Raw genomic sequence first — 25,184 nt, 5'->3', positions numbered from 1 at the left:
AGGCGGTATATTTGTTTCTAACACACACACACACACACACACACACACATATATATATGTATATATATAATTCATTCAAAAGTCAAAGTAAAGCATGGCTCATAAACAAACAACCTAACAAACAGGATGGGAATAACCAATATGCCTCATGGAATACAACTAAACAACACATAGGGTGGAAGTTGTGGCCTAATGGTTAGAGAGTCTGACTCCTAACCCTAAGGTTGTGGGTTTGAGTCTCGGGCCGGCCACGACTGAAGTGCCCTTGAGCAAGGCACCAAACCCCCCCAACTGCTCCCTGGGCACCACAGCATAGATGTGTTAAATGCAGAGAACAAATTCTGAGTATGGGTCACCATACTTAGCTGTATGTCACTTTCATAGTTACAGTACCTTCATGCGCCACTGCCAAGGTTAGCTGAACATTTTTTTTAAGCATTGTAACTCATGGTACACTTCAGATGTGAAGAATGGACAGTGGTATCTAAGGTTACCTCAACATGTGGTGCACAGTGCAACCGGTGCATTGTTAATAAAAAAATATATATCTATGAATAAAAATATATACTGCATATAAGGAAGAAAACATGACAGGTAGTGTGGTTTATGCAAAATGAAGCCACGTCCTATAAAGGTCATGTTGATGTGGCCTGATGCAATGCAGATGGCTATTACCACACAAAAGTTGTTTTATTTTTTCATTAGCATTTTTTTTTTAATTAAATACACCGTACAGAAAGCATCACCATATTTTGCTTATTCTTTGTTAAATAGCAGTAGGTTATAGATATGTTTATTATTATCATTAGATTATTTGAATCATAATGCAGTGTTCACAAGCCCTTTAAATTACAGTCAAGATATAGTCAGGGATTTTAGTTAAATAAATAAATGAAATAAACGAAAGCCTTTTCATCCATAACATTCGAGAACTCACACAACTATTACTTTATGGGATGAGTTACATGCATGAAGAAACTATCAATTACATTTGAGTTGGGTTGAAGCCCAATTAGTGATTAGCCCAAAAAGTAGTGAATTCTACTTAACTAAACAGACATAACAGAAAGTTCCATCTCACTACATGCAGTCAGAAGGACATCAACTTTAGGTTACACAGCTTTCAGTCCAGCAATTGATTTCAACCTCTACATAGTTAGCACACACAATTCTTAATCAATTCAAGTAACTGCAATTAAAATACATTACAGTGTAAAATGTGTACTTTTTTGTTTGTTTGTTTTCTTTATGCTCTAAATCATGCTTTCTGCAGAAAAAGGAATGGAGTGAACCTGATCCAAACTCCTCCCATAACCCCAAAACGTAAACAACAATACGCATGTGAGCCTGAGAAAGGTAACGTCCCAAATGCTCGGGTTTAAACTCATACGTCACTGAGGAGGCTACAACTGACCATAGGTTCACAAGCAAAGTGTACACTTTGTTAAGAGACTCGCGGAGCTGTGAGCGGTATTTGGGACATGACCCGGCGATATCGCCTTCTAACAAGACAGAATAAAAACCTTTTCCTGAGTTTATTTTTTATTTTTTAACTTCCTCCAAACTTGTAACAAAACTGGTTACACACTCTTCTTAATGGATGGTGTATTTTCCTGTTTATATGCCAAATGCTTGTTAGTTACAGAGCCTGTTTATAGCTTAGCTAACTTACTTCTGTTTAATACCTCTATTAAAACTGACTAGCTGCTGGTTAGATAACAGTGGATAAATGAGTAAAATAGCTCGGTGTACAATGGTTTAGGTGCGAATTCGAGTGTTTATTCTAATCTTTAACATTCTGGAAAACTGTTTGCCGACTACTGTTACTTTTTGCTAAAGTTTAGCAAAGCTAACTAGCGTGCTACATATAACACGGAATAGAAACCCGTCGCGGTTTTCAGCTGAATAAACAAAGTGTTGCGAAACATACAAGCTCTTGTTTCCTACAAATGTTTATTTGATCCTGGGTAAGTGTGAAAATAAATGTTTTTACCCCACAATAATTGCCATATAAGAGTCATATATTTACTACGAGAATATAATTAAGTCAAAAGTCGAATGGAACGGAGTTGTAAGGACATCTGTGTCTGTGTGTGTGTGTGTGTGTGTTTGTTTGTTTGTTTGTTTGTTTGTTTTTGTTTGTTTTGAATATTGCCATTTTCACACAGTGATTTTTCATTGTATAAAACTCAACAGAAAATGATCTGCCTGTGCTGTCCAGTAATTATAATAATTATAAACATAGATTATTATAAACATTATGATCACCTACATTACATTATAATTCACTACTCTTTGGTATTTATCAGATCTGTGCTATCAGAAAAAAATGCTATCTTAAAAATCCTATCTTTGGTAATCAGATATTACAAAGAAAAGAAAAAAAACACACAAAAAAAAATGCTGCGTGAATAAGTATTTGCCCCCTTTTCTGAAGAAAAAAACAACACCTTTTTGAACTGTCATTCAAGAGACTACTGTCAGTCTGACAGGAAAGTAAGGGAGACTACCTAACAAACTAACAAGGTAAAAGAATTTAATTAAAAAAAGATATCTAATCTGTTTGCCATCTCTGTAAGAACTTTTTGAGTGGTAGAGTTAGCAGTGTTAGTAAGTGGAAGCTGCCACATAAACACAATGAGTATGACCCAGTGAACGTGTGTGTGTGTGTGTGTGTTTAAAACAGACCACACTTCAAATAAAATTGATTAAAAAAAACAAATAAAATTGATTCCTAAGGTGAAATATGGTGGTGGAAGCATTACAATGCTTTTTTTTTAATCTGCAGAAACTGGGCTTTTATGTCAAAATAAAAATTAGTGGAGCATTATACTGTACATAGGAATATAAGAGAACATGCTATAGTCTGGAGAAAAAAACTGAAGAAAGTTTGTAGCTAACATCTCCAATTGACTTGCATGTATCCTCTTTTCCCCCCATTTTGTTGTTGTTATTATTATCTTGTTGTTGAGTTCTACTACAACTATTAATAATAATAGTAATGTCCATAATAATACTTTATTTTCTAATTCTAATTCAACGTCATTGTCCAGTTGTTGACGCAAAGGTTTATTAAAATTAATTTTTAATTTAGCTGAATCACTGAAGGAACAGAGTCCACACAAAGTTACTGTATATGTTTTGAGGAATTATGATCTTGTGACATTTGGCTGAGCTTACGTAGGCAATCATGAGGCTGTGGTGTGGTCACTATGTAACAGACCTATGTTAAAGCAATTGTCTCTGTCTCTTGTGCAGAAATAAGACAGCAAGTAGACTAATATGAGAAAGATGGCTGTACTGCATCTTTTCCTTTTTTGTGGCCTGCTTTCTCTGGCCTCCTGCGTGCCACCTATATTTTCCCAACCTGAGCAGGTGCATATTTCCTACCCAGGTATGAACTTTAATACTTTATGTTATTCATCGTGACGTCTTTTCTTTTGCCATTTAGGTGATGTGTAAAGTAAGTGATACAAAGAGTTATTTATCATTACTAATATTAAATGAATCTGTTAACCACTGTGTTCTTTATAATTTAAAAAAAAAATATATATATATATTTATTTATTTATATAAATATATATAAAATATAAATATATATGGTGTGGGATTTTTTTATATATATATATATATATATATATATACACACATTCTCGATAACAAATTAAATTTACATGAATAATTATATAAAATAATGAATATATGTTTTCTCTTTTTTTAAATATATGATTCTGTTGGATTTCTGGGTTAAATACAATAGTTGATTGATAAAACATATTACTGATTATGGCTTAACAGTGTCTATTTTACCAAATTAGAAATACAACTTTATAAAATATTCCAAGAGAAAACAGCACCATAATACATGTAAACGAGTTATAAAACAACTTGTATTATATTAAATGTTGTTAGCTATTGCAATCTTGTTCTGCAAAAAAATGTAACCCAAGCACTTAGTTTGTGGAACAAATCCATTGTTGCAGTATGTGCATAGTGAAAAACTATAGCTTTTTACAGGGTTAAGCAGTGCTTTCAAAAATTCATTATGTCACAGAGATGTTGTCAAGAAGCAAAACTAATTAAATCTTTCTCCACTAGAATAAATTTGATTGTAATAGAGGCGAGGCTGAAAAACTCATTTGTTTCTACTGAAGGAAAAAGAATTTGTTGTGTCTTCATGTTGGTGTGTGAAGCACTCTGTGAATTATGACTAATGCTTTCACATGTCCACAGGTGTAGAAGGTTCAATGGTGATCACTTGGACAACATTTGACTACACAGAGAGTGTGGTGGAATATGGACTGTGGGGTGGGAAGCTCTTCAGTCATACCGCTAAGGGAAACTCTACTTTGTTTGTTGATGGAGGCCCAGAGAAGCGTAAAATGTACGTTCACAAAGTCATATTGCCAGAACTCAGACCTGGGGACAAATATGGTAAGCATATTATGCAGTGCAGTGGTGTGGTTTGGTGTGGTGTGGTGTGGTGTGGTGTGGGACTGGAGATTAATCTCTGCTGTTTAAAGACTTACCTGATATAACTCTTTGCTCAAGTTACTGTACTAATGTAAAGAAAATCTAAAATAATTGGGTCCACACGGTTAACTTTATGCCATACTGCTGTAAATAATTATAAACATGATATTGCGTAAAACTGATATTGGATCATAAAATGATCACACCTAATATTTCTCAAATATCAGTATATGCATATGTAAGATAATGTTCCAAGTTTGTTTAGAAATTGTGGCCAGTGTAAGAGAGAATTAATTAACGGTTTACGTCATGTAATATTTACTGATTGTAAATCTGTGTGTGTGCTTTTACAGTCTACCACTGTGGTAGTGATGAGGGCTGGAGCGATATTCTCTTCTTTACTGCTCTGAATGATGCTACGAGTGTTAGCCCTAGATTTGTTCTGTTTGGTGACATGGGCAATGAAAACCCTCAGTCACTTGCCAGACTTCAGAAAGAAACACAAGCTGGAATGTATGATGTTATCCTGCACATTGGTAAGATTTACAACCATGAAATTATCTCCAAAGGAAATTTTTTTTTGTTTGCTTTTAATATACGAAGTTTTTGATGTTTCCACCTGAAGTTTCTTATGTTTTATTACAAAATAAAATAACTACAGTGAGTTTCATATGTTTTATTAGTTGAATCAATGTTATTGCCAAAGACAAAATGATTCAGAAAAGCATTAAATAAGGAAACTTTTACTCTCGGCTCATAATGGGTCTCAAAATGAGGGCTTTTAAAGAAAAACCCTATAATTGTATTTAATAGACTCTTAAATGGTGCAAATATTAAAAAATATATTAAATTGATTGTTTGGCATTTTCCAAGTAGAGGATTATTCAATTAAATTGTCATTTCTTATGTTTCTCAATTCAGCATTTAATAACAAAGAATACCCATTTTATTTAATGTTAAAATGGATAAGTGCTGAAATGTACAGTGCTCAGAAACATTTGACTGGCAGTGTATTGAGACCACTGCCTACACTCACTAATTACACCATTAGAAACACTATACTGAGACTGGGTAGGGTCTTTCTTTGCTCTTAAAACAGCCTCATATATTCATGGCATGGATTCCACAAGATTTTAGAAACCATTGAGATTGTGGACCAAGCTGAAATGACTGCATCACTGCAACAGGTGTACTTTCCTGCTGCAAATCTCGTGCTTTACTTCATCCCAGAGGTGTTTATATGGATTCAAATCCACTAAAGCACAGTTAATTCGTCGTCATGTACATGAAAGAAGGTCTCTTTTTCAATTTGAGGCTCTCCCATGCACTAACGTACAGTTAAAGTTTATATATATATATATGTGTGTGTGTATGTATGTATGTACTGTATGTATAACAAACAATTTGGGACACTCCCAAATCATCATTGTATTCAGGCTTTCCAATCAGTTCCTTTGGTGTCCACAGGTGTATGAAATCAAGCACCTTGCCATGCAGACTGCTTCAAACATTTGTGAAAAAATGGGTCACTCTCAGGAGCTCATTGAATTCAGGCATGGTAACATGATCGGTTGCCACCTCGCTAAAATTATCGCTAAATAATCCACAGTCAACTTTTAGTGGTATTACAACATCATCTGAGTCATGTGAAATCATAGAGCTGGGTCATTACAAGCTGACGTGCACAGTATGCAGAAGTCAGCAACTTTCTGCAGAGTCAGTAGCTACAGACCAAACAAAAATTTCCAAAATTTGTGCGGTTTTCAGATTAGCTCAAGAAGAGTATACATAGAGGGCTTCATGGAATAAATGGCAATTCTCTGATTCTGAAGGGATGTGCATGGTCAGTAACAGTACTCATATAGGATGTGGGATTCAGCTGTTTAACTGGTAAAATTCATCAGCCCACGTTTTACCAGTATTCAGGTGTCCACATTTACAGTACTGAACGTGTCCACGCTAGCTTTTGGTTCTTGGCTGACAGAATTGGAACCTGTAACCCATCCTCCACAAGGTTCATTGTGTGTTGTGCATTCTGAGATGCTTTTCTGCACACCATGATTGTATAGCATGATTATATGAGTTACTGTAGTCTTTCTGTCAGCTTGATCCAGTCTCACATTTCTTATTGGCCTCTCTCATGAACCAGACTGCTGCTTAGTGGAGGTTTTTATTTTATTGAAACTTTAAAGACTGCTGTGTGTGTAAAAATACCAGGAAATGAGCAGCTATGAAATATTCATTCAAGCCCATCTGGCACCAACAACCCTGCTAAGGTCATAGTTACTGAGATCATGTCGTAACTGTATCTGAGGCCCTCTAGTGGCTGCCTGCATTTTTAACCCTTCCCAGTCTTGTGTTACTGGGCGGTTTCATCTCATGAATCATTTTCAACACTAAAGTATGGTCTAGTTCAAAGTCTAGTGTTTTATTGTTTTTACACAAGAGTGTTATAGTCTCAGATTCTTATTCTTAGCTGACAGAAATGGAACTTGGGCCTATCGACCTCAAGGTTTGACGTACTGTGTGTTAATGAGATGCTTTTCTGCTCACCACGGTTGTAAACAATGCTTATGGGTTACTGTAGACTCCCTGTCAATCAGCTCAGACAATTCTGCTCATTCTCTTCTGATCTGTCTAATCAACATCAACAGCATTTCCACCCCACAGATCTGTTGCTCGCTCAGTGTTTTTTTTTTTTATAGTTTTTGATTTGGTTTTGTTTTTCCACACCATTCTTTTTAAACTCTGGAGTTTTTTTTGTTTGTGAAATTCAGAGGAGATAGCAGAAATATTCAGACTAGCCCTTTGGTACCATATCTATGCCATGATCACACTTTTTCTTAATTCTGATTGATGTGTACATTGATGGAACTCTTGACCTGTATCTGCATGACTTTTAAATTTCCCTTCCATCACATGATTGGCTGATTTAGAGAAGTCTGTAATCTGCAGTTCTACATGTTTTCCTAATAAAATGGGCAGAGAGTGTACAGTCATTATTTTAAACTGAATCCTGACTCTCAATGTTGTTGCAATGTATAGAGCATATTTTCCCACTGTTAATAATACCCTGTGCTTACATAAAGGCTATCGACAACCAAAAAGACGTTTTTACAAGTAAATACTCTTAGCCCAGTAATGGTAGATGATATTAATATATGTAAAAAATTCTGTAAAAATCCTTTTTTTTAGCATTAATGAGCATGTAAATGTTCATGAGACTTGATTAGATTGATTTATTAATTACAATTCTCTAATGTTCTATCTGCTTGATTTTCAGGAGACTTTGCGTATGATATGCATGAGGTAAAGTTACACCAACCACATGTTTTAATGAATTAGACTATAATATTAGAATGCCTATACTGTAGCATGTAGCGTGTCTCTATTAAGTTGTTTATCAAACAGACTGCAGTAACAAATTGATGCCCTTTCAGTGTAATATCTGGAAAATCAGCTTAAACATATCTTCAGTGTAAACAATGCCTGACTGTTACAATACTACCAGTGTTAGAATCACTGTGTGGAGTTTACCATAAAACTATAGGATCATTTAGTCTTCCGTGAACTATTTTCATAAGCGTGCTTCTGTGTAAACATACTATTATAGGAAGCCACAGAATGTGCAACGATGCCTCCATTTTTCTAATACGGAATTTTATTATTTTGAACATTTATTTTAAAGACTATTTTGTACAACCAGTTCTGTGATGAAATCCATTCCACGTTTCTTAGAGTCCTAGATAAACAGAACTGGAGCTGTCAAAAAGCTTGAAAAATGATTTTCCCACCATTACCCTCATCCCAACATTTATCCCACAATTACCCTCATTATAATATTTGTCATAGCATATGGTTCAGTTTTTATGAAGGTCTTATTGTCCTCTTTTGATGCCGTGATGGGGTTGTGAGTAAGTTGCCTGGAAAATTGATTTGGTCTAATGATAGTTCTTATTTTTATAGCTTTTTTTCTCTTAACTATACATACTTACAGTCATTACTGAGGTTTTTCAGTTACGCTTGTCAGCAGCTTGGCCACCGTTCACATATATATGACTTGTTATTGATATGTTATGAGTCAGCACACATATTAATATTTGCTAAAGTTAAAGCTATTTGTATATTGCCTTTTTGTTGTATAAGCATTAATGTATTTGGTTAGCTTACATTCTATGTCTTTTTGTTTTAGGACAATGGCAGAATTGGGGATGAGTTTATGAGACAAATAGAGTCCATCGCTGCCTATGTGCCATATATGACCTGTCCTGGTAATCACGAATGGGCCTAGTAAGTATGATGATTGTTTATTAAATTATCCATTAAAAGTACTAAAGTACTGTTTATTTATATTACACATGAGCTCATTTTGCCCAGTATCTTCATTTATTATGACCGTACAACTGTAGCTCATTTTTTTAAACCATCTGATGTACCCTATTGCTCAGTAATGTATTTGTACTGCACACATGGCGCGGTTTATAAAAATATAAATAACATTTTTTCCTAACTGAACTCCGATGACTTTGTGTGGATGTAATGATATGACCGTTGAAGGGCTCATTCTTTGGATGCACAGCAAGTCTGGAGTCTAGACAATATATCTGTTTCAGATCAGCTCTGATTTCCCCGTACTCTCTGTTCCTCACAATCCTGTCCATGCAAACCCTAAACTGGCTGATGTTAAAAAGCTTTGTGGCAGAGCTTAAATGCATATTCCATAAACTTATGAATAGTTGTAGCATTAAACACTCAACCTTCTCATGGACCACTGCTACTGGTCTGGAAAAAGAAGCATGGTAGAGAAGAAGGGGTGCTGTCGAAATCTAGAACATTTAGTAAGGAATTTGCTTTGCTTTTGAATTTAAACGAGTATCTGTGACTTAACCGGTGAGACACTCATAACAAATAGACTAGAGTGAGCAGTAATTTCTCCCTCAATGCCAGAAATGGAAAGATGTTTATTTAAGTTTTATTAGTAATCGTTGTCCATAATGCAGTTGTTTTCTGCTTTCACTAGTCAGCCAGGGCAGGACATTTGGGATAGCTTTGAGATTGATTGTGGAACAATTGACTGAAAAAAGGCTGATCAACAGTGTCAGGGAAAGACATTAAACTTGTATTTAGTCCGGCAGAACTTGTATTTAGTCCTTTTTTGTATGATGCTTTGTGTATGATGACAAAACAAAAAGAAAGTATAGACTTTCATTTAAACAACAACAATAATAATAATAACAATCTCAAAACGGTGATGATGGATTTAAGAATAATTGCCACTTTAGGAAACATCGATGAATGACTTATCTTCATTAATTAATTATAAAGATTGATTGAATTGTTATCATTAGTAGTCATAACAGAAATAGGAAAATGTATGCTTCATTTTTTTTTTACTGTACAGTTTATAATAAATGCGTCAGTCTTTTTTCTAGCCACAAGGGGGTGCTAGAAAGTTGTCTGTCCTTTGAGCTCTGTTCACGTTTACTTTCACTCATTAGGTTTGTGTTCACATTAAACTAATCACATAACACATTTTAGATTTGCAGTTAGTGGTCTTGAAATCAAACTTGTTTCCACATATAATTAGAAATAGTTTGATCGTTTTACTAGTTTTATCGGTCGTGTCCTGCCCAGTAAGGTGCACATTTACAGGGATTATTACCACTGCTTTTTCTGCTTAAATCTTGCCAGCATGTTGTTACTCAATAGATGATCTCAAACCTTGTGTTTGCAAGAAGAACTGCTTACTTACTTTATCATTTCTGGCATTTGGCAGATGCTCTTATCCGGAGCGACTTACATTTATCTCATTTATACAGCTGAGCTATTGAGGGTTAAGGCCTTGCTCAGAGGACCAGAAGTGACAGCTTGGTGGCACTGGGATTCGAAGTCATGACCTTCTGATCAGTAGTCCAACACATTAACCACTGATCTATCACGACTTTATGCAATCAATGTTTTTTTCTGCACCACATGACCAAAATCTTCATTTTAAAAGCTTTCCATGTTTATAGACTCCAAGAAAACAGTATTATTTCATCCAGCTACATTTACAACATTTGGCCCTAGTCCTAGGTGAACTTATCCAGAGCCAATTATACGATTACACAACTGAGCAGTTTATTAAAAGGTTAAGGGCTTTGCTCCTGGGACCAGAAATGACAACTTGGTAGGCCTAGCATTTGAACTCACAACCTTCTCACAACCTTCCAAAGCTACCTTTGAACTAATACCCTGAATGTCTGAATTTAATCAGGGGCTCCCTCTGCTTTGTATTTCATTATATGCTCTTTTCATTCCATTCCAGTACTAGTGAAGAATCGGTCTGTCTTTACAAAGGAAAAACTGTCCATTGTGAAACATGAAAATGAAAAGTTAGCACTTCTGCCAGCTACAGAATTCTTAGACGTTTGTTTCTGTTGTATCCCTCTGCTTAACTGAAATGTGTTGACATTGTTTATTCAGATCAGGTAACTCTAACTGATTGAAAAAACAGACTCTGGGATTTGTCATGTGTTAATAATTTATTTTTATTCATTTTTTCCAGCAATTTCTCACACTATAAGGTCCGCTTCAGTATGCCAGGGGAAACCGAGAGCTTGTGGTACAGGTATGAGCTTTAGTTACCGTCTCACCCTCTCCAATCATCAGATACCGTTTATATCCAGAGCAGATGTTCTCCTTTGTGGGTTGCATAAGAATGATGTGTTTTAACCACATACCAAAGAGCTGACAAACCAGGCAGTTATGCTCTGACTTAAGCACTTGACCCATATTATCTAAACTCTTACCAGTGAATTTTCTTCGTAACCCCTGTTAATGAACTTGCTGAGAAGCTTGAGCTGATGATGGCATGTTTCATGAGTAATCATCATTCAATCCATATCATTCAATAATATTATATAAACTGAGAAATGGGAACACATTTGATAGTGGAATTTTCTGTATCAGTATAAAACAAAATTGAAATACATACTTTCTGTGAAATATGTGAACTCATTAATCACAGTAGCGATCGCATTTGGTGAACATCTTCAAGAAACTGAAGAAGTTATCAAGCAATGTTTAGTTGGATTATATAAAACAGCTGAGATTTCCAAAGCTTATTTGCACCGAGTGACACTATTTTTCTTGTGGCCAAGTAGCAGAGAATTATAGCATTACTCTTCTTAGTAGTTGAGTAATCTCCAGTCTTTGCAACACCACTTGGTAGTGACTTCAGTTGCCAGCAGCAACAGTTGTTTATGATTTATTTTCAGTGTCAATAGAATATTTGGATTAGGCAAGCTGCTCTAAATACATGTTTTTCACAAAATCAGACCAGTAGGACTTACTTTTAACCCTGAGACCTTTTTGTGAATGTGAGCTTGAGCTTCTTGAGCTTTGTTTGTGTGACTGGAAAGTGGACTGTGGAGCAAAGATCTGCTGATGGCCTGCCTACAGTTGTAATATATAGTCAAACATACATTTGCTTAATGAACGTCCCATTCCAAAACTAGGGGAAGTAATATAGGATTGGTTCCCTTTCTTTACAGCCTCCACTCTTCTGGGAAGGATTTCCAATCAGATTGTAGTATCCGGCTGTGGGGATTTGTTTTCTTTCAGTGACTAGAGCATTTGTCAGATAGTGATGTTGGGTAGGGGTCACGGTGGCTTAGTGGTTAGCACGTTCGCCTCACACCTGCAGTGTTGGGGGTTCGATTCCTGCCTCCGCCTTGTGTGTGTGGAGTTTGCATGTTCTCACCGTGCCTCAGGGGTTTCCTCCTGGTACTCCGGTTTCCTCCCCCGGTCCAAAGACATGCATGGTATGTTGATTGGCATCTTTGGAAAATTGTCCGTAGTGTGTGAGTGTGTGAGTGAATGAGTGTGTGTGTGTGTGCACTGTGATGGGTTGGCACTCCGTCCAGGGTGTATCCTGCCTTGATGCGCGATGACGCTTGAGATAGGCACAGGCTACCCGTGACCCGAGTAGTTCGGATAAGTAGTAGAAAATGAATGAATGAATGAATGATGGGTAAGAAGGCCTGGCATGCAGGCTCCATTGCAATTAAATCCAAAGGTAATCAGTGGGGTTGAAGTCTTCAGCTCTGTGCAGGAGACCTTCTACTTCAACCTTAGTCCTCGCTTTGTGCACAGGGGCATTGTCGTGCCAGAACAGGTGTAGACCCCTTTCTGCCACTAGAATACTTTCTAGACAGTTCAACTTAGTAACATCATGTTGGGGAAGGCCCACACATACGTATGTGTGATAGTCAGATGTCAGCATCATTTTAGTCGTTAGCTTTCTTGCTTAGAGAAGGGGCTCTGGTTTTTCTGCCACGGACCCTTTAAAAAAAGTTCCCGGAATTTTTATTGTATGAACATATTCTAACTATTCAAACATGGGGCCTGAACTTTGTACAAAAAAAGAACATTTGTACTAAAATGGCCATTACATCAAGTTACTGAAGTGGCAAATAAATATATTCTATATAAGAATTAAAACCATTACAAACAAGATGGTTATAAGAGCTCAATCATAAGTAAATATAATGCATAAATACATTTGATAGTAGGCTATGATAACAGATTTATGCTTGCTTCTGCTTTTTAAAACATTTTTTTGTCTCCCTCCGCAGCTGGAACATTGGTTCAGCACACATCATCTCGTTCTCCACCGAGGTTTACTTCTATCTCGAATATGGCCTAGAGCTCCTCTTTAAACAGTATGAGTGGCTACAGAAAGACCTGAAGGTATTTGCCCAAGATAATAGTACAGTAGATCATGCAGTGAACTGATTTTGTTCTTCAACATTGGATGACATTGGTTTGTTTAACTCACTGGAAGTGTTCAAACCAGCTACTTACTGTACCAATGGATGTGCAGATAATAAATCAATTGTATTGAGGTTGATCACATATGATCTGCTATTTCTCTCCTCTGACTAGGAAGCCAACAAACCAGAGAACAGGGCTGCAAGACCCTGGATAATCACCATGGCACACAGACCCATGTACTGCTCCAATGATGATAAAGATGACTGCACCAAGTTTGAAAGCTACGTAAGGATCTTTTGGATTCATGGCGTTCAACATTTTACCACTAAGATACTGGTTAAAACAGCAGAAACCTCTACAAATATTTTATTCAGACATTTTAGAGCATCATTTTCATCATGAAAAAGTGACATTTTGGGCCTTTTTACACCTGGTCACTTCATGTGTTTTCTCTGATCCGATAGCTATCTGATTTGTTAAAACTGTTCCATTTACATTAGGCCACATAAATACGTCTTGGCGAATCGGATATCAATCCCATCTTTGTACTCTTTTTGCCCAAAACGCAAATATATTTTACCTCATTTCCGGGGTAATTGAAATGGAACACGCTTTGGTGTGTGCGGTTGCTACAAAAAACAGCATTTAGTGTTTGCTGCATTTTCGCTGGCGGCAGCAGTGCATTTTAAGACCCAAACGAGACACCTGGGTGAAAGATCGAAGCAGCGCTGGTGGGAAAACATATTTGTTTCTGGCACGATGCATGACTCGCGAGTCACCTGCGAGTGACGTACTTCCGTTTGGGAGGAGTATAGCGCTGACGTATGTGGCTTGAACAACCACATGCATTTACACCTGTCCAGTTTCATCTGAAATGCGTCCCAGACCACCTCCTGAAGAGGTTTGAACGATCGGATTTATATCCGTCTCAAAACCGTTTCGGAGGGCATTTAGACCTGGTCTTTTTACCATCGGATAGCTATCTGATCACAGAAAACGCATGAAGTGAACAGGTGTAAAAACCCCCTTTTATTCGTCCGTGTGCTGTTTTCCAGTCATACAGGTGTGGGGTAGCATTCGTAGATTCATTATTTTTTACCCACTGCTTAAAACATTAGTGAATGAACATTCTATCAGTCTATTAGGCAAAATGAGCTGATTTTGCACCAAGCCTGCCAAACTTTAGACAATCGACGCTCGTATTGTCGTATTGAGGAATCGCTGGAAAATGTGGCATCAGGAAAAACAGAAGGTAGCGTCTGCAGCCATACATACAAAAAATAAAGTGTATTGTATTTCATAATGTGTTACTATTTTGAAGTCATAAACAAAACTTTCATAACCTGCTGTCTTACTCCAAAGCAGAAAACAAAACATCATCCATTGATGCATTTTACCATCCCTTGTCTCTGCTTTTATTAAACAGATAAAGTCACGAAGGTCCTCACTATCAATACTATCAAAACAGAGTTTCATTAAAAACATAATGCCATGTGTTGTTTATCAGGGCTACTTTGCTATATCAGAATTTAATAAGTATTTCCAGTGCTGTTCAACAACGAGTACACGCATACATAGTCTATGTAAATACAATAGAATTTTAACCTGTGTGTGTTATGTGAAGACATTAATATTTTCATGTAAAAGACAGTCCTGTTTTAGACCCCTCTAGTAAATCAGCATGTTTGTTCAAGTGTCATCAAGTTTGCACATACACAATAGACATGCATTAAATTTATTAAATACTTTTATGTACAAGTTTTTCCTTCTGTTCTAAAGGCAAACCAAACCTCTATATTGGACTTTCCTTGGTTTCATAAAGAAAATTTATAAAGAATATTTGAACTTAGTTTAATTAACGGATTCGCTTTTTTTACTTTTTAGGTACGGCTTGGACGCAGTGACACAACGCCAACAGCCCCTGGTCTGGAGGATTTATTCTATCAGTATGGTATGCTTCAGTGACATCAGATTTTTTTTGTTACCTCTTCTTCTGAATCACTGTAAAATTCCAAGCCTCTGAATAAGAATATTGTGGCAAACTCTAGCCAACCAGACAATGTCTAATTCAGTGCTTATAGTAAACATTTCAGTGTGCATAAGATGAGATCGGATGTTCTGGTTGAACCTTTGTTCATTTAGAATGGGTGGAATGTTACACTTAATCCCATAAAACGTATCAAAGTATTAACAAAGAGTCCTCTTATGTTTGGCCACAGCAAGCAGTATCTGAGCTCTGGTCTGAATGGACACTTCTGGATTTCATCTAAGAGTTTATTTACACGTGGAAGCGCGGGTCTCTTGCCAAGCCGAATTTTTTCTCGACACTCATCATAACCATTTTGAAAGGATTTAAACATCTTCATAAATCATAAGTTGATTACTTAGAAACCCTGTAATATGTGTTATAAGACTGAGATGACTCCTCATCGGCATAATTGTATATATATGTGGCCATCTTGTGTTGGTACAGGAGTGGATCTAGAGCTTTGGGCACATGAACACACCTACGAGAGACTTTGGCCTGTGTATAATTATAAGGTTTATTCCACACACTGTAAAAACATTGTCAGCATGTGACACAACATATGTCATAAATATCAATAGAATTATTATACAATCTATTAAAAATGAAATAAAATGGTTTATTATTATTATTATTATTATTATTATTATTATTATTATGTTTACAGTCTATTGTTAATTTGTTACAGGTATTTAATGGAAGCATTGACAAGCCATACGTGAATCCTAAAGCACCCGTGCATATTATTACTGGCTCAGCTGTAAGTGTTTTTCCAATAAAAGTGCATCACTTTAAGCACAATCTATTTTTTATAAGTCCCTTACACTTGAGTGGGCCTTTCAAAAGTTTGAAAAAAGAATCAAATTAAACCAACGTCCATGAAAGTGTCTAATATACAACGATTAGCAACATATTCATCATTGCACAAGCGTCAATGTACTGTACCTCCTGACTAAAGCCCTCTGTCATGCCAAACCTGCAAATTTGGTTAATCTGAATACGACTTTCTCAATACTTACTCAACAGCTTGTAAAATAACACTTGATTAAGCACATCCTATTATTTTGCATCCCACAGTTAATTGAACTTTTAATTAGCTATGGTCAGTGGTTCAATTACAAAAATAATGCCAGTAATATTGTTTATTCATGGCAAGAATGCAGAATGTTGACCAATGCTGTTGATGATGCATTTGAGTGTTGTTTGAAATTATATTTATTATGAATCCCTTTTGGCACGATGGCTTAGTGGTTAGCACGTTTGCTTCACACCTCCAGGGTTGGGGGTTCGATTCCCGCCTCCGCCTTGTGTGTGTGGAGTTTGCATGTTCTCCCCGTGCCTCGGGGGTTTCCTCCGGGTACTCCAGTTTCCTCCCCCGGTCCAAAGACATGCATAGTAGGTAGATTGGCATCTCTGGATAATTGTCCGTAGTGTGTGTGTGAGTGAATGAGTGTGTGTGCCCTGCGATGGGTTGGCACTCCGTCCAGGCACTCCGTCCAACCTGCCTCGATGCCCAATGACGCCTGGCACAGGCTCCCTGTGACTCGAGGTAGTTCGGATAAGCAGTAGAAAATGAATGAATGAATGAATGAATAAATCCATTTTGTTTAGGAGAGTGGAGTAGAATGCAAGCTATTTGACTATGCCATGATTGCATGAATACATGATAATCACCATGACATTCGGAACTAGATATGGATCAGTGAAAAAACACATTAATGGTGGTATCAATTGTAAATGCTAACCCGAACCTCATTATGAATCTTTGTTGAAACATTTTGTAGAAAGTATTTAGCCAGAGGTACACAGTAGTGTGGAAGTATGGTAGTGTGGGGAAAACTAAATGAAAAATAATTTACCTAGAAACATAAATAAACCAAAATGAAATGGATTTTCTTCTTGTATTCGAACTCGCTGTTGATGTTAGGGTAAAATCCTTGGAGACATGGGGTCCAAAAGATTGATTGTTGTAGTTAGTGGACTTTGTTTTCCATGTCATTTTAGACTATTTGTATTGTTTCATTATTTATAAAACATTTACACAATGTAAAGGCAGCTGTTGGAAAAAGAAAGTCAGAGTATACGGCTTTCTGATGAAATAAAGGCAAACGTTCAAATTGTAAACGGCTCCAGGGCAAGACCATAAATATTAATTGCACAGAAACAAAAGTGCAGTTGGCTTTGGCAAAACACTGTTGGTAAGGTAACTGCTGGACAAACAGACACACACTTATAAAAGGGTTTACCTCAGGTGTGTTGTGATTGGCCAGGATTAGATTAGGTTTGATTAGATCAGGTTTTGATTAGGTCCAGGCTTTTTTTTTTTTGTTCCACAGATGTTTTCCCAGAATTTACACAGCCTCATTAGTAATCGCTTGAATTAATAACCGTGCAAATATAAGGAGATTTTTTTTTAACATAAAAATGTAAGAAGTGAGTTTTATGGCTATTATATTAAATATCTGTAGATTACATATCATTAAAAACATAAATAAATGAAAATAAATAAAAATAAATATCTTGTCTTTCTTAGGGGTGTCGAGAAAAACATGATGGTTTCATTCCCAAGCCTCGAGATTGGAGTGCCTTCAGAAGCACTGATTATGGCTACACACGAATGCACCTCATTAACTCAACACATATCTACCTGGAACAGGTCTCTGATGACCAGGTAAAAAAAAAAATCACCCTTTCTCTAGTCTCTATTTAGTCCCAGTAGCTAAAATGTACCTAACTGACGTAGGAGACTTCAGTTTGATTTTTAAAGCAAGATCCAAGAATTTTGCTAAGTTATAAACTAGAGAGCTACATTAAGTCTTTCTGCAGCAGAATGTAGTGGTTGACTTAATGTGGTCAAAGAAGCTGACATATAATCAAACAGCTCTCTAGATTTGGCTGTAAAGAATTGATTTGGTATATAATTCTGTCTCTAGAAATATTTCCAGAATTAGTGAAGTGAATATTTATGGGAAGTAATTATGGAATGAACAGTAATTGTCTATATAGTATGCCTTGCAATTCTGTATATTACTTTGCTATAGAATGGTAATGGATGCAGAAATTTCCTATTGAATGTCAGTAAGCATTTCTGTAGTTCTCTGTTCCAGCAGTAACAGTATTTGACTATAGACGTTTTATAGCATAATTTTGTTATTAAATCTTATTTAAATATATAACTATTGACTTTAAGAGAATTGTCAAACTAACGATCTCCTCAATATTCTTGTCACCGAATTAATTGTTTTGTCCTCAGTCTGGAAAAATTATAGACAGCTTCACACTGATAAAGGAAGTTCATGGGCCTGAGGCTTGGCTCTGAAGACTCCACTGACTCTAAGAAAGGGAGCACAATCAACGTTTTACTCAGAACTTTAGAACTTTAATCGATGCTTAATGGGCAATTGGAGAATATGCATCACAGGAGTAATGCAAATGAAATGCATCAATCATTCATGTAAGAGACTACATGATTGATCAATTCCCAAAGATTCTTCTCTTATTTTTTAACATGAAACATTTAATGATTATTTATTGTTATCCAATTGGAAATGTTCTGCGTGCACTCTGATTTTGGGAATCATTATGTTCCTGAACACAAAATGCTGCTACTTTTTGATTTGCTACTGTGAACCTCAATAAACTTTGTTAAAGACATTGATAGTCACCATTTCTTTAATCCTTCCTTACAACAAAGTTTTCATTGCCTTAAGGACCCAAAATGTAAATTCCATCAAATTTAGTAAATAAAAGATTGTGTGTACCTTTGAACCTCTGGAATTACAGTCCTCTCTGAAAGACATGTTGACTGAAGATGAATGACTGAAGACATTTTGGTTTGAAATTAAAAGATGAATATTAGACAGGTAGATAGAAATTTCCTTTCATTTCCTCTCTCTCACTCATTTTCTACCGCTTATCCGAACTACCTCGGGTCACGGGGAGCCTGTGTCTATCTCAGGTGTCATCAGGCATCAAGGCAGGATACACCCTGGATGGAGTGCCAACCCATCACAGGGCACACACACACTCTCATTCACTCACACACTACGGACAATTTACCAGAGATGCCAATCAACCTACCATGCATGTCTTTGGACCGGGGGAGGAAACCAGAGTACCCGGAGGAAACCCCCAAGGCACGGGGAGAACATGCAAACTCAGCACACACAAGGCAGAGGTGGGAATCGAACCCCCAATCCTGGAGGTGTGAGGTGAACGTGCTAACCATTAAGCCACCGTGTCCCCCCCCCTTCATTTCCTGATATTTTTATTATTTAGGTGTTAAACAACTTTTAACATTGCACTTTTTTACCCATTTTAACAAAATACTGGAACATTTGACTATTCTGAAGAATGGTATTTTGTTTTCCAGTGTAGTTCTCAGTCCTTGCCACAGGCTCCTGTAGCCACTCTGTTGGAACTGGGACTTGAATTTTCTTCTTGCTTTTCCTCACTTCACTGTTTTGGACATGTTGCAGCCTTGAATTTATCCATGTTCCTGATGGTGAGCCCCTGAGGAGGCTGATTTTGTTTATTCTAAGAAATCCCACAACTGCTTCCGTAACCATATTGACATAATCAGAGCTGCTCTTCAACATGTCAAAATCATCTAGAGCTTCCTGCAGAGTGGCCTCTCTGTGGTCTGTTCAGCGTGCAACCACCCTCTGAACTGGAGGGAGCTGTCTTTTAATTTAGTGTAGCAGTTGTCTATGGCCCTTTCACCTTCTGGTGGGGCAGGGAGAAACTGATCTTTGCTCCGGGTGTGTGTTCACGGTGTGTGTATGTGTGTGTGTGTGTTCACTCTTGTGTGTGTGCACTTCGGATGGGTCAAATGCAGAGAACGAATTCTGAGTATGGGTCACCGTACTTAGCCGTATGTCACGTCACTTTCACTTAACAACTACTAGAAGGCCTGTCTGGAGGAGATAAAAAGCCTGGAGAACTGGTGACATGCCAGTAACCACCTCCTGAATGTCAGCATGACATAAGATGTTCAGACTTCAGCACAAAGCAGGAGAAGTGTTAACAGCCACTTGACCCCAGTGGACAGAGTGGACAGTTTCTGGTACCTTAATGTTCAAACCATGGTCCTATCAAATCAATACCCTGGTGAGAAAGGCTTGTCAGGGTCTTTATCACCTTAAATGAAGTGACTTTAAACTGCCATAATAATGTGTTAAGGACCATTTACACCGACATTTAAAGCATTTAAAGCATCCTGTAGGGAAGTATCACAGCCTGGTTTGGGAGCACCCAAATGGTCAGATAAGCATACCATCTGCACTGACCTCCCTGACCTGCAATTAGTCTACAGCAAGCGACTCTGTATCATAGTGAAGGACCTCAGCTATCTGACCAATGGACTTTTCTCTCTGTTGCAGTCAGGAAAGTGCTTATTCTCTCTGAAAGCACACACAGAGAGAATGAGGAGGAGCTTCTTCGCACAGGTCATTTAAGCCCTCCAATTGTGCAACAAATTGAACTAGAGCTTGGATTTTTCTGGACTTTTCTACACAAAATTGAATTTATTCACAATCGTTATACTGTTCTGACACCAATTAATATTTATTTAAGTTTTATATAATAAATAGTTTTCTATATATTTTGATTGTATAAATCATTTTATTTTTTGTTCTACTTTTTATTACACAAAGTCGAAAAGCTTTTCACTACATATATACATATATGTACTACATATATAGTTATGTATATGGCAAGTTAATCTAAATTTGACTAACAGCTGTTTAAAAGCTCTTCCCTGCTAGGGAGTTAGAGTATCTGCTCTTGGTTTGGGCCTTATAGAATAAAAGCAAGCCATTTTGAAGCTGAAAAGTAAGAGAAAATCTGAGCCATTTCTCAAACATTGGACAAAGCCAGTGCAACAATCTTGAATGTCCCGAAGAACAAATTAATCCAATGGTATACTAAAAAACTGACAGGTTAACTAAGGAAAGCAACAACAGTTTAAAAGAAACATAAGAGCTGTGAAGAAAAAACAGTGACATCCACCGGGTAGGGTGAAGGTATCACAACCTACTATTCAAAGATGAACGGTGGGTTGAGAAATATAGATCCCATACCACAAGATGCAAACCAGTCATCATCAGTAGGAATCAGAGGGCCAGACTGGAATTTGTAAAGAAATACAGAACAGAACCACTAAAGTTCTGAAACCAAGATTCCAAATTGATGACAAGGCCAAATTGTGGTGAAAGTAAAATCCAAAGCAACTAAGCTCATTGGTCAAGTTCAGTGGAGGTAGTATCATGACTGGTAGTGTCAATGTTTACAAAAACATTCTGTTTGCCAATTTACAGAGAAGTGCATCCACTCTGATTGAGACAAACTCCATACTGCAAGACAATGATCCAAACCCAAAGCTCACTGCCAACACAACAAAGATCTGGCCAAGTAAATCACCAGTCCTTAAACGGATTAAGCGTGCATTTCACCCCCTGAATATGAGACTGAAAAGAGAAGTCCTCAAAACAAACAACAACTGAAAGAAGCTGTGGTACAGGCCTGGAAATGCATCACAAAAGAAGAACAGTTTGATGTCGGTGGGTTGCCAGTTTGATGCAGTCATACAAGTTAAGGGATATGCAACCAAATTAATGTAGAACAGCATGGGGCACTGACTACTTACTTTTATTAAAAAGTATATTTTGATGTCAGTATCACCTAAAGGGATGCTGAACTTTTGCTCAATTCAGTTCATTTTCTGCTGATTGCAATGATAATTCCTTTAAATCCTACGTACACTTGTAGGTTCTCTCAATATCTGGCAAATGAATATCTGTCAGATTTCACAGTACTCCTAAAATGTTTCAAAGCTTTGCTGTTGTTTTAATAACCTTCTCCTTTTTTTAACTAACTTCATCTCAAAGCTTTACAGGTCTACTTGATAGCAGGACTGGTCTGATCTATATCTGATTTATATCGATATGATTTATAGTACAATCATTCATTCAATTTGTTTGTTTGCCTCACTTGGAACAAATTGAGGAGACCATAAAACTTTCTTTCTTTTCTTAATGTGCAGGATTTTTAGAGAGGAACTGAAGCTTGTTAAGTCTTTGGATAAACAACATAGTCATTGAGCACAGTATAATAAATAACCACTGGTGCAACAGCAGGCCAACATGTTCAGCAGTCAAAACAAACGGTCAGAGTGTATGTTGTGGTTCGACAGTCAGACGCACTGTGGTGGATCCTCAAACTGTTATTTTGTCTCTCTGGAGTTGTCTCAGCCACTGGCAGTGGGTAGTATTTCTCCCCCATCATGTGATGAAAGCTGAAGTATGTTTCACAGTATCTGTAAAGCAACTTGTTGGAGGCCAGATGGTTTGTGGTAGTTTCATCTCTGCTGAAGCCAGCATGTGTGCTTTTCAACCACAGTGCTACTACTGGAGCATTCCATCAGGGCAGTACAAAGAATATTTGCTAGTGTGTTAAAGACATCTTGTTGAAGACCTGGGTTTAATAATAATCCTATCATCCTCCTAAATTTCTTGGAATGCAGGCATGGCATGAAATGCTAAGGATTTTGCACACAGCTTTTGAAAAATTAATCATTTTCTACCATTTTCTGCTGGGAACTAAATTGTAATATTATAGTGTACAGATATGGAAATCTATAAGAACCTTTTCTTATTGAATGACATGCTGAATTTGTACTGTCTACAGGCATCCTTTTTCCAGATAGATACAAATTGATTCGCAAATTGTTCACAGGGGCATTTGCATAACATTAGCGGCATTCATGATGATTCAGTTCGGAAAATACACTCATACTATGAGAGCTCCTGTAAGGAAATTCCTAACATGAACCTAAACTACACTTATATAAGTGTTACATATTTAATATTAAACTTTTATGCACACAAATAAATGAATTAATAAACAAACAAAATTTGAAAGAAAATCAGGTGTTTCTGAAACCAGGGATGTGGTAGTCTAGTGGTTAAGGTGTTGTTCTGTCACTCGGAAGGTTGTGAGTTCAAATCCCAGGTCCAACAAGCTGCCATTGCTGGGCCCCTGAACAAGGCCCTCAATTGCTCAGTTGTATAAAATGAGAGCTAAGTCGCATTTTTTAGTTCGAATGATAGGATTCAGGGTCTCAGAATCTATCATTCCATTCTGTTTTACTAAATAAACCTGTAATTGGCTGAGCTCTGACATTTATACTAAATGAAGCTATACTAAACTGTAATATGTTTACAGTCTTGGAGTAAACAATGAATGCAGTCCACTAGGCTTTGCTTTACAAAATACATGAAAATGCCCTCAGGACTTTAAAACAATGACATGAATAGGTTGTACATTTTTGAGCTACAAAAGTCCTGTTATGTTTTAAAGCTAGATCCTGAACACTAATATTTACTGCCCTTGATAACTACTTTTCTTGACATTCAAAACGTTTAGAATTTTGAAAGGCATTAGTTATTCCATAGATTCCATTGCACTAGAGGGCAGTATTTTAACACAATGTTTATTTAAAGAATTACTGATTGGACAGAAAGCAAGTGCATTCAACTCTGACCTCTGATCGTTGTTCTTGAACTCCATAAACTTGCAGAGTTACAGATTTATCCCATTCTCAACAAACCAGTCTTGGAGTATTTTATCAGTAGGATTAAAAGCAAGGTTTAAGTGGCAGTGAGTTTTCAGGACTGAGGTTGAGAAACTACCCAAAACAAAAAGAAATATGAAACAGCCTGAATACATACCTAAGCCAGCAGGGGTGACATTCCAAAGTGCTAAACACTAACATGCATAATGGAAGCATTTATATTGAGGAAATGGCTGTCTATACAGAGCTCATGTGTAGGCCTTCCTGTTATCTGCTAGATTTACACCATACAATGTATACAAGGACTATATATCAAGACACATGATTTTTGACAGGATATTTATTCATGAAAATTCAATATGGATAATGGGTATAACATGTGGTTAACACGAAGCTGAACAGTCCCAGCATATAGTCCCAGCATCCTCACTTAGGGTACATTGTGTCCAGAGCAGCAAAGTTGCAGGATTGAATGATCACTCAACACAGGAAGTGATGGAATGCAGTTGGTAAAACTGCATACTTCTGGTGTCCAGAAGCTCAGATTGCTAGAATGTCTTGGTTCATTCTTGATTTTATGGTGACCATTTTTCTTTTTTAAACTGTCTCACAGTCTAATATACATGAATGACCCAGTTAATGCCAGCAAGTAATCTGTTCCAAAATGTCTACTACCACATGTGTTTTCTTCATCACCACATGCCTGAAAATTATAGGATGCAGGCCGTTACTTAGTTATTTTGTGTATATTTTGCATAAAACATCTTTCAGTAATTTAGCAACACTAATGTTATATGTGCAATACTATAACCTGGAACTATACACAGTTATAAAACTTTTGGCTTATCTGCTAAATATTCAGATCATTTACATGTATTCATTTGGAATTAATTTGAATGAAACTTTCATCAAAAGACACTTGAAAGAAAAAAGACAAGAACAAAAAGTTGAATTGGGAGCCAGTACTTCAATTGGAGCCGGAGGTTTCCATCAAAGCTATAACCTTCCTCTGTAAAGGTCTACAAATACATTAGTGTTTATATACTCAATGTTGTTTATTAAAACAACATTAAATGGCTAAGAAGGAGTAACTCGGCTCATTTATCTTCTGATTCCCTGTGATTACTGTTGGAGGTGTTTTATTTAATAGTATACACAGGAAAAAAGTTTATTCAATCCAAATGTATTTGTATGGTGCTTTTAACAGTAGACATTTTCACAAAGCAGCTTTACAGAAATACATATTCAGGAGCAAGCCAGAGTTGATAGTGACAAGGAAAAACTCCCTGAGAGTTTTCCCCCATGAGAGAAACTCCCACATTTTTTCCAATGATATGTGAAAGTACAACTTCATAA

At 36.8% G+C, this 25,184-nt stretch overlaps 1 protein-coding gene across 2 annotated transcripts; it reads left to right on the top strand.

The window, feature by feature from the left end:
* Nucleotides 1-1,473: 1,473 nt before the first annotated feature.
* acp7 (acid phosphatase 7, tartrate resistant (putative)) lies at nt 1,474-18,910 on the top strand. Of its 2 annotated transcripts, none has more exons than XM_027173673.2 (14): nt 1,474-1,967; nt 3,259-3,394; nt 4,234-4,434; nt 4,827-5,009; nt 7,757-7,782; nt 8,666-8,763; nt 11,021-11,083; nt 13,092-13,206; nt 13,402-13,515; nt 15,115-15,181; nt 15,704-15,771; nt 15,945-16,016; nt 17,790-17,927; nt 18,510-18,910. In XM_027173673.2, the coding sequence occupies exons 2-14, from the start codon at nt 3,283-3,285 to the stop codon at nt 18,573-18,575; spliced, it is 1,323 nt and encodes a 440-aa protein (XP_027029474.2). In that variant the 5' UTR covers nt 1,474-1,967; nt 3,259-3,282; the 3' UTR covers nt 18,576-18,910. The 2 variants fall into 2 exon arrangements, with proteins under 2 accessions (XP_027029474.2, XP_027029475.2); XM_027173674.2 differs by lacking the exon at nt 1,474-1,967 and adding an exon at nt 2,508-2,526.
* The last annotated feature ends 6,274 nt before the right edge of the window (nt 18,911-25,184 follow it).

This window comes from Tachysurus fulvidraco, chromosome 12 (genome assembly GCF_022655615.1).
Source record: "Tachysurus fulvidraco isolate hzauxx_2018 chromosome 12, HZAU_PFXX_2.0, whole genome shotgun sequence".
Taxonomy (NCBI): Eukaryota; Metazoa; Chordata; class Actinopteri; order Siluriformes; family Bagridae; genus Tachysurus; species Tachysurus fulvidraco.
Note: the sequence above shows the minus strand (reverse complement) of the source record. Positions and strands in the feature narration are given on the sequence as shown.

Coding starts and splice junctions, on each gene's coding strand:
- acp7 (XM_027173673.2), top strand. CDS start 3,283: ATGAGAAAGATGGCTGTACTGCATCTTTTCCTTTTTTGTGGCCTGCTT. Junction 13,207..13,401: donor GGCTACAGAAAGACCTGAAG/GTATTTGCCCAA, acceptor TCCTCTGACTAG/GAAGCCAACAAACCAGAGAA. Junction 15,182..15,703: donor GGATTTATTCTATCAGTATG/GTATGCTTCAGT, acceptor GTGTTGGTACAG/GAGTGGATCTAGAGCTTTGG.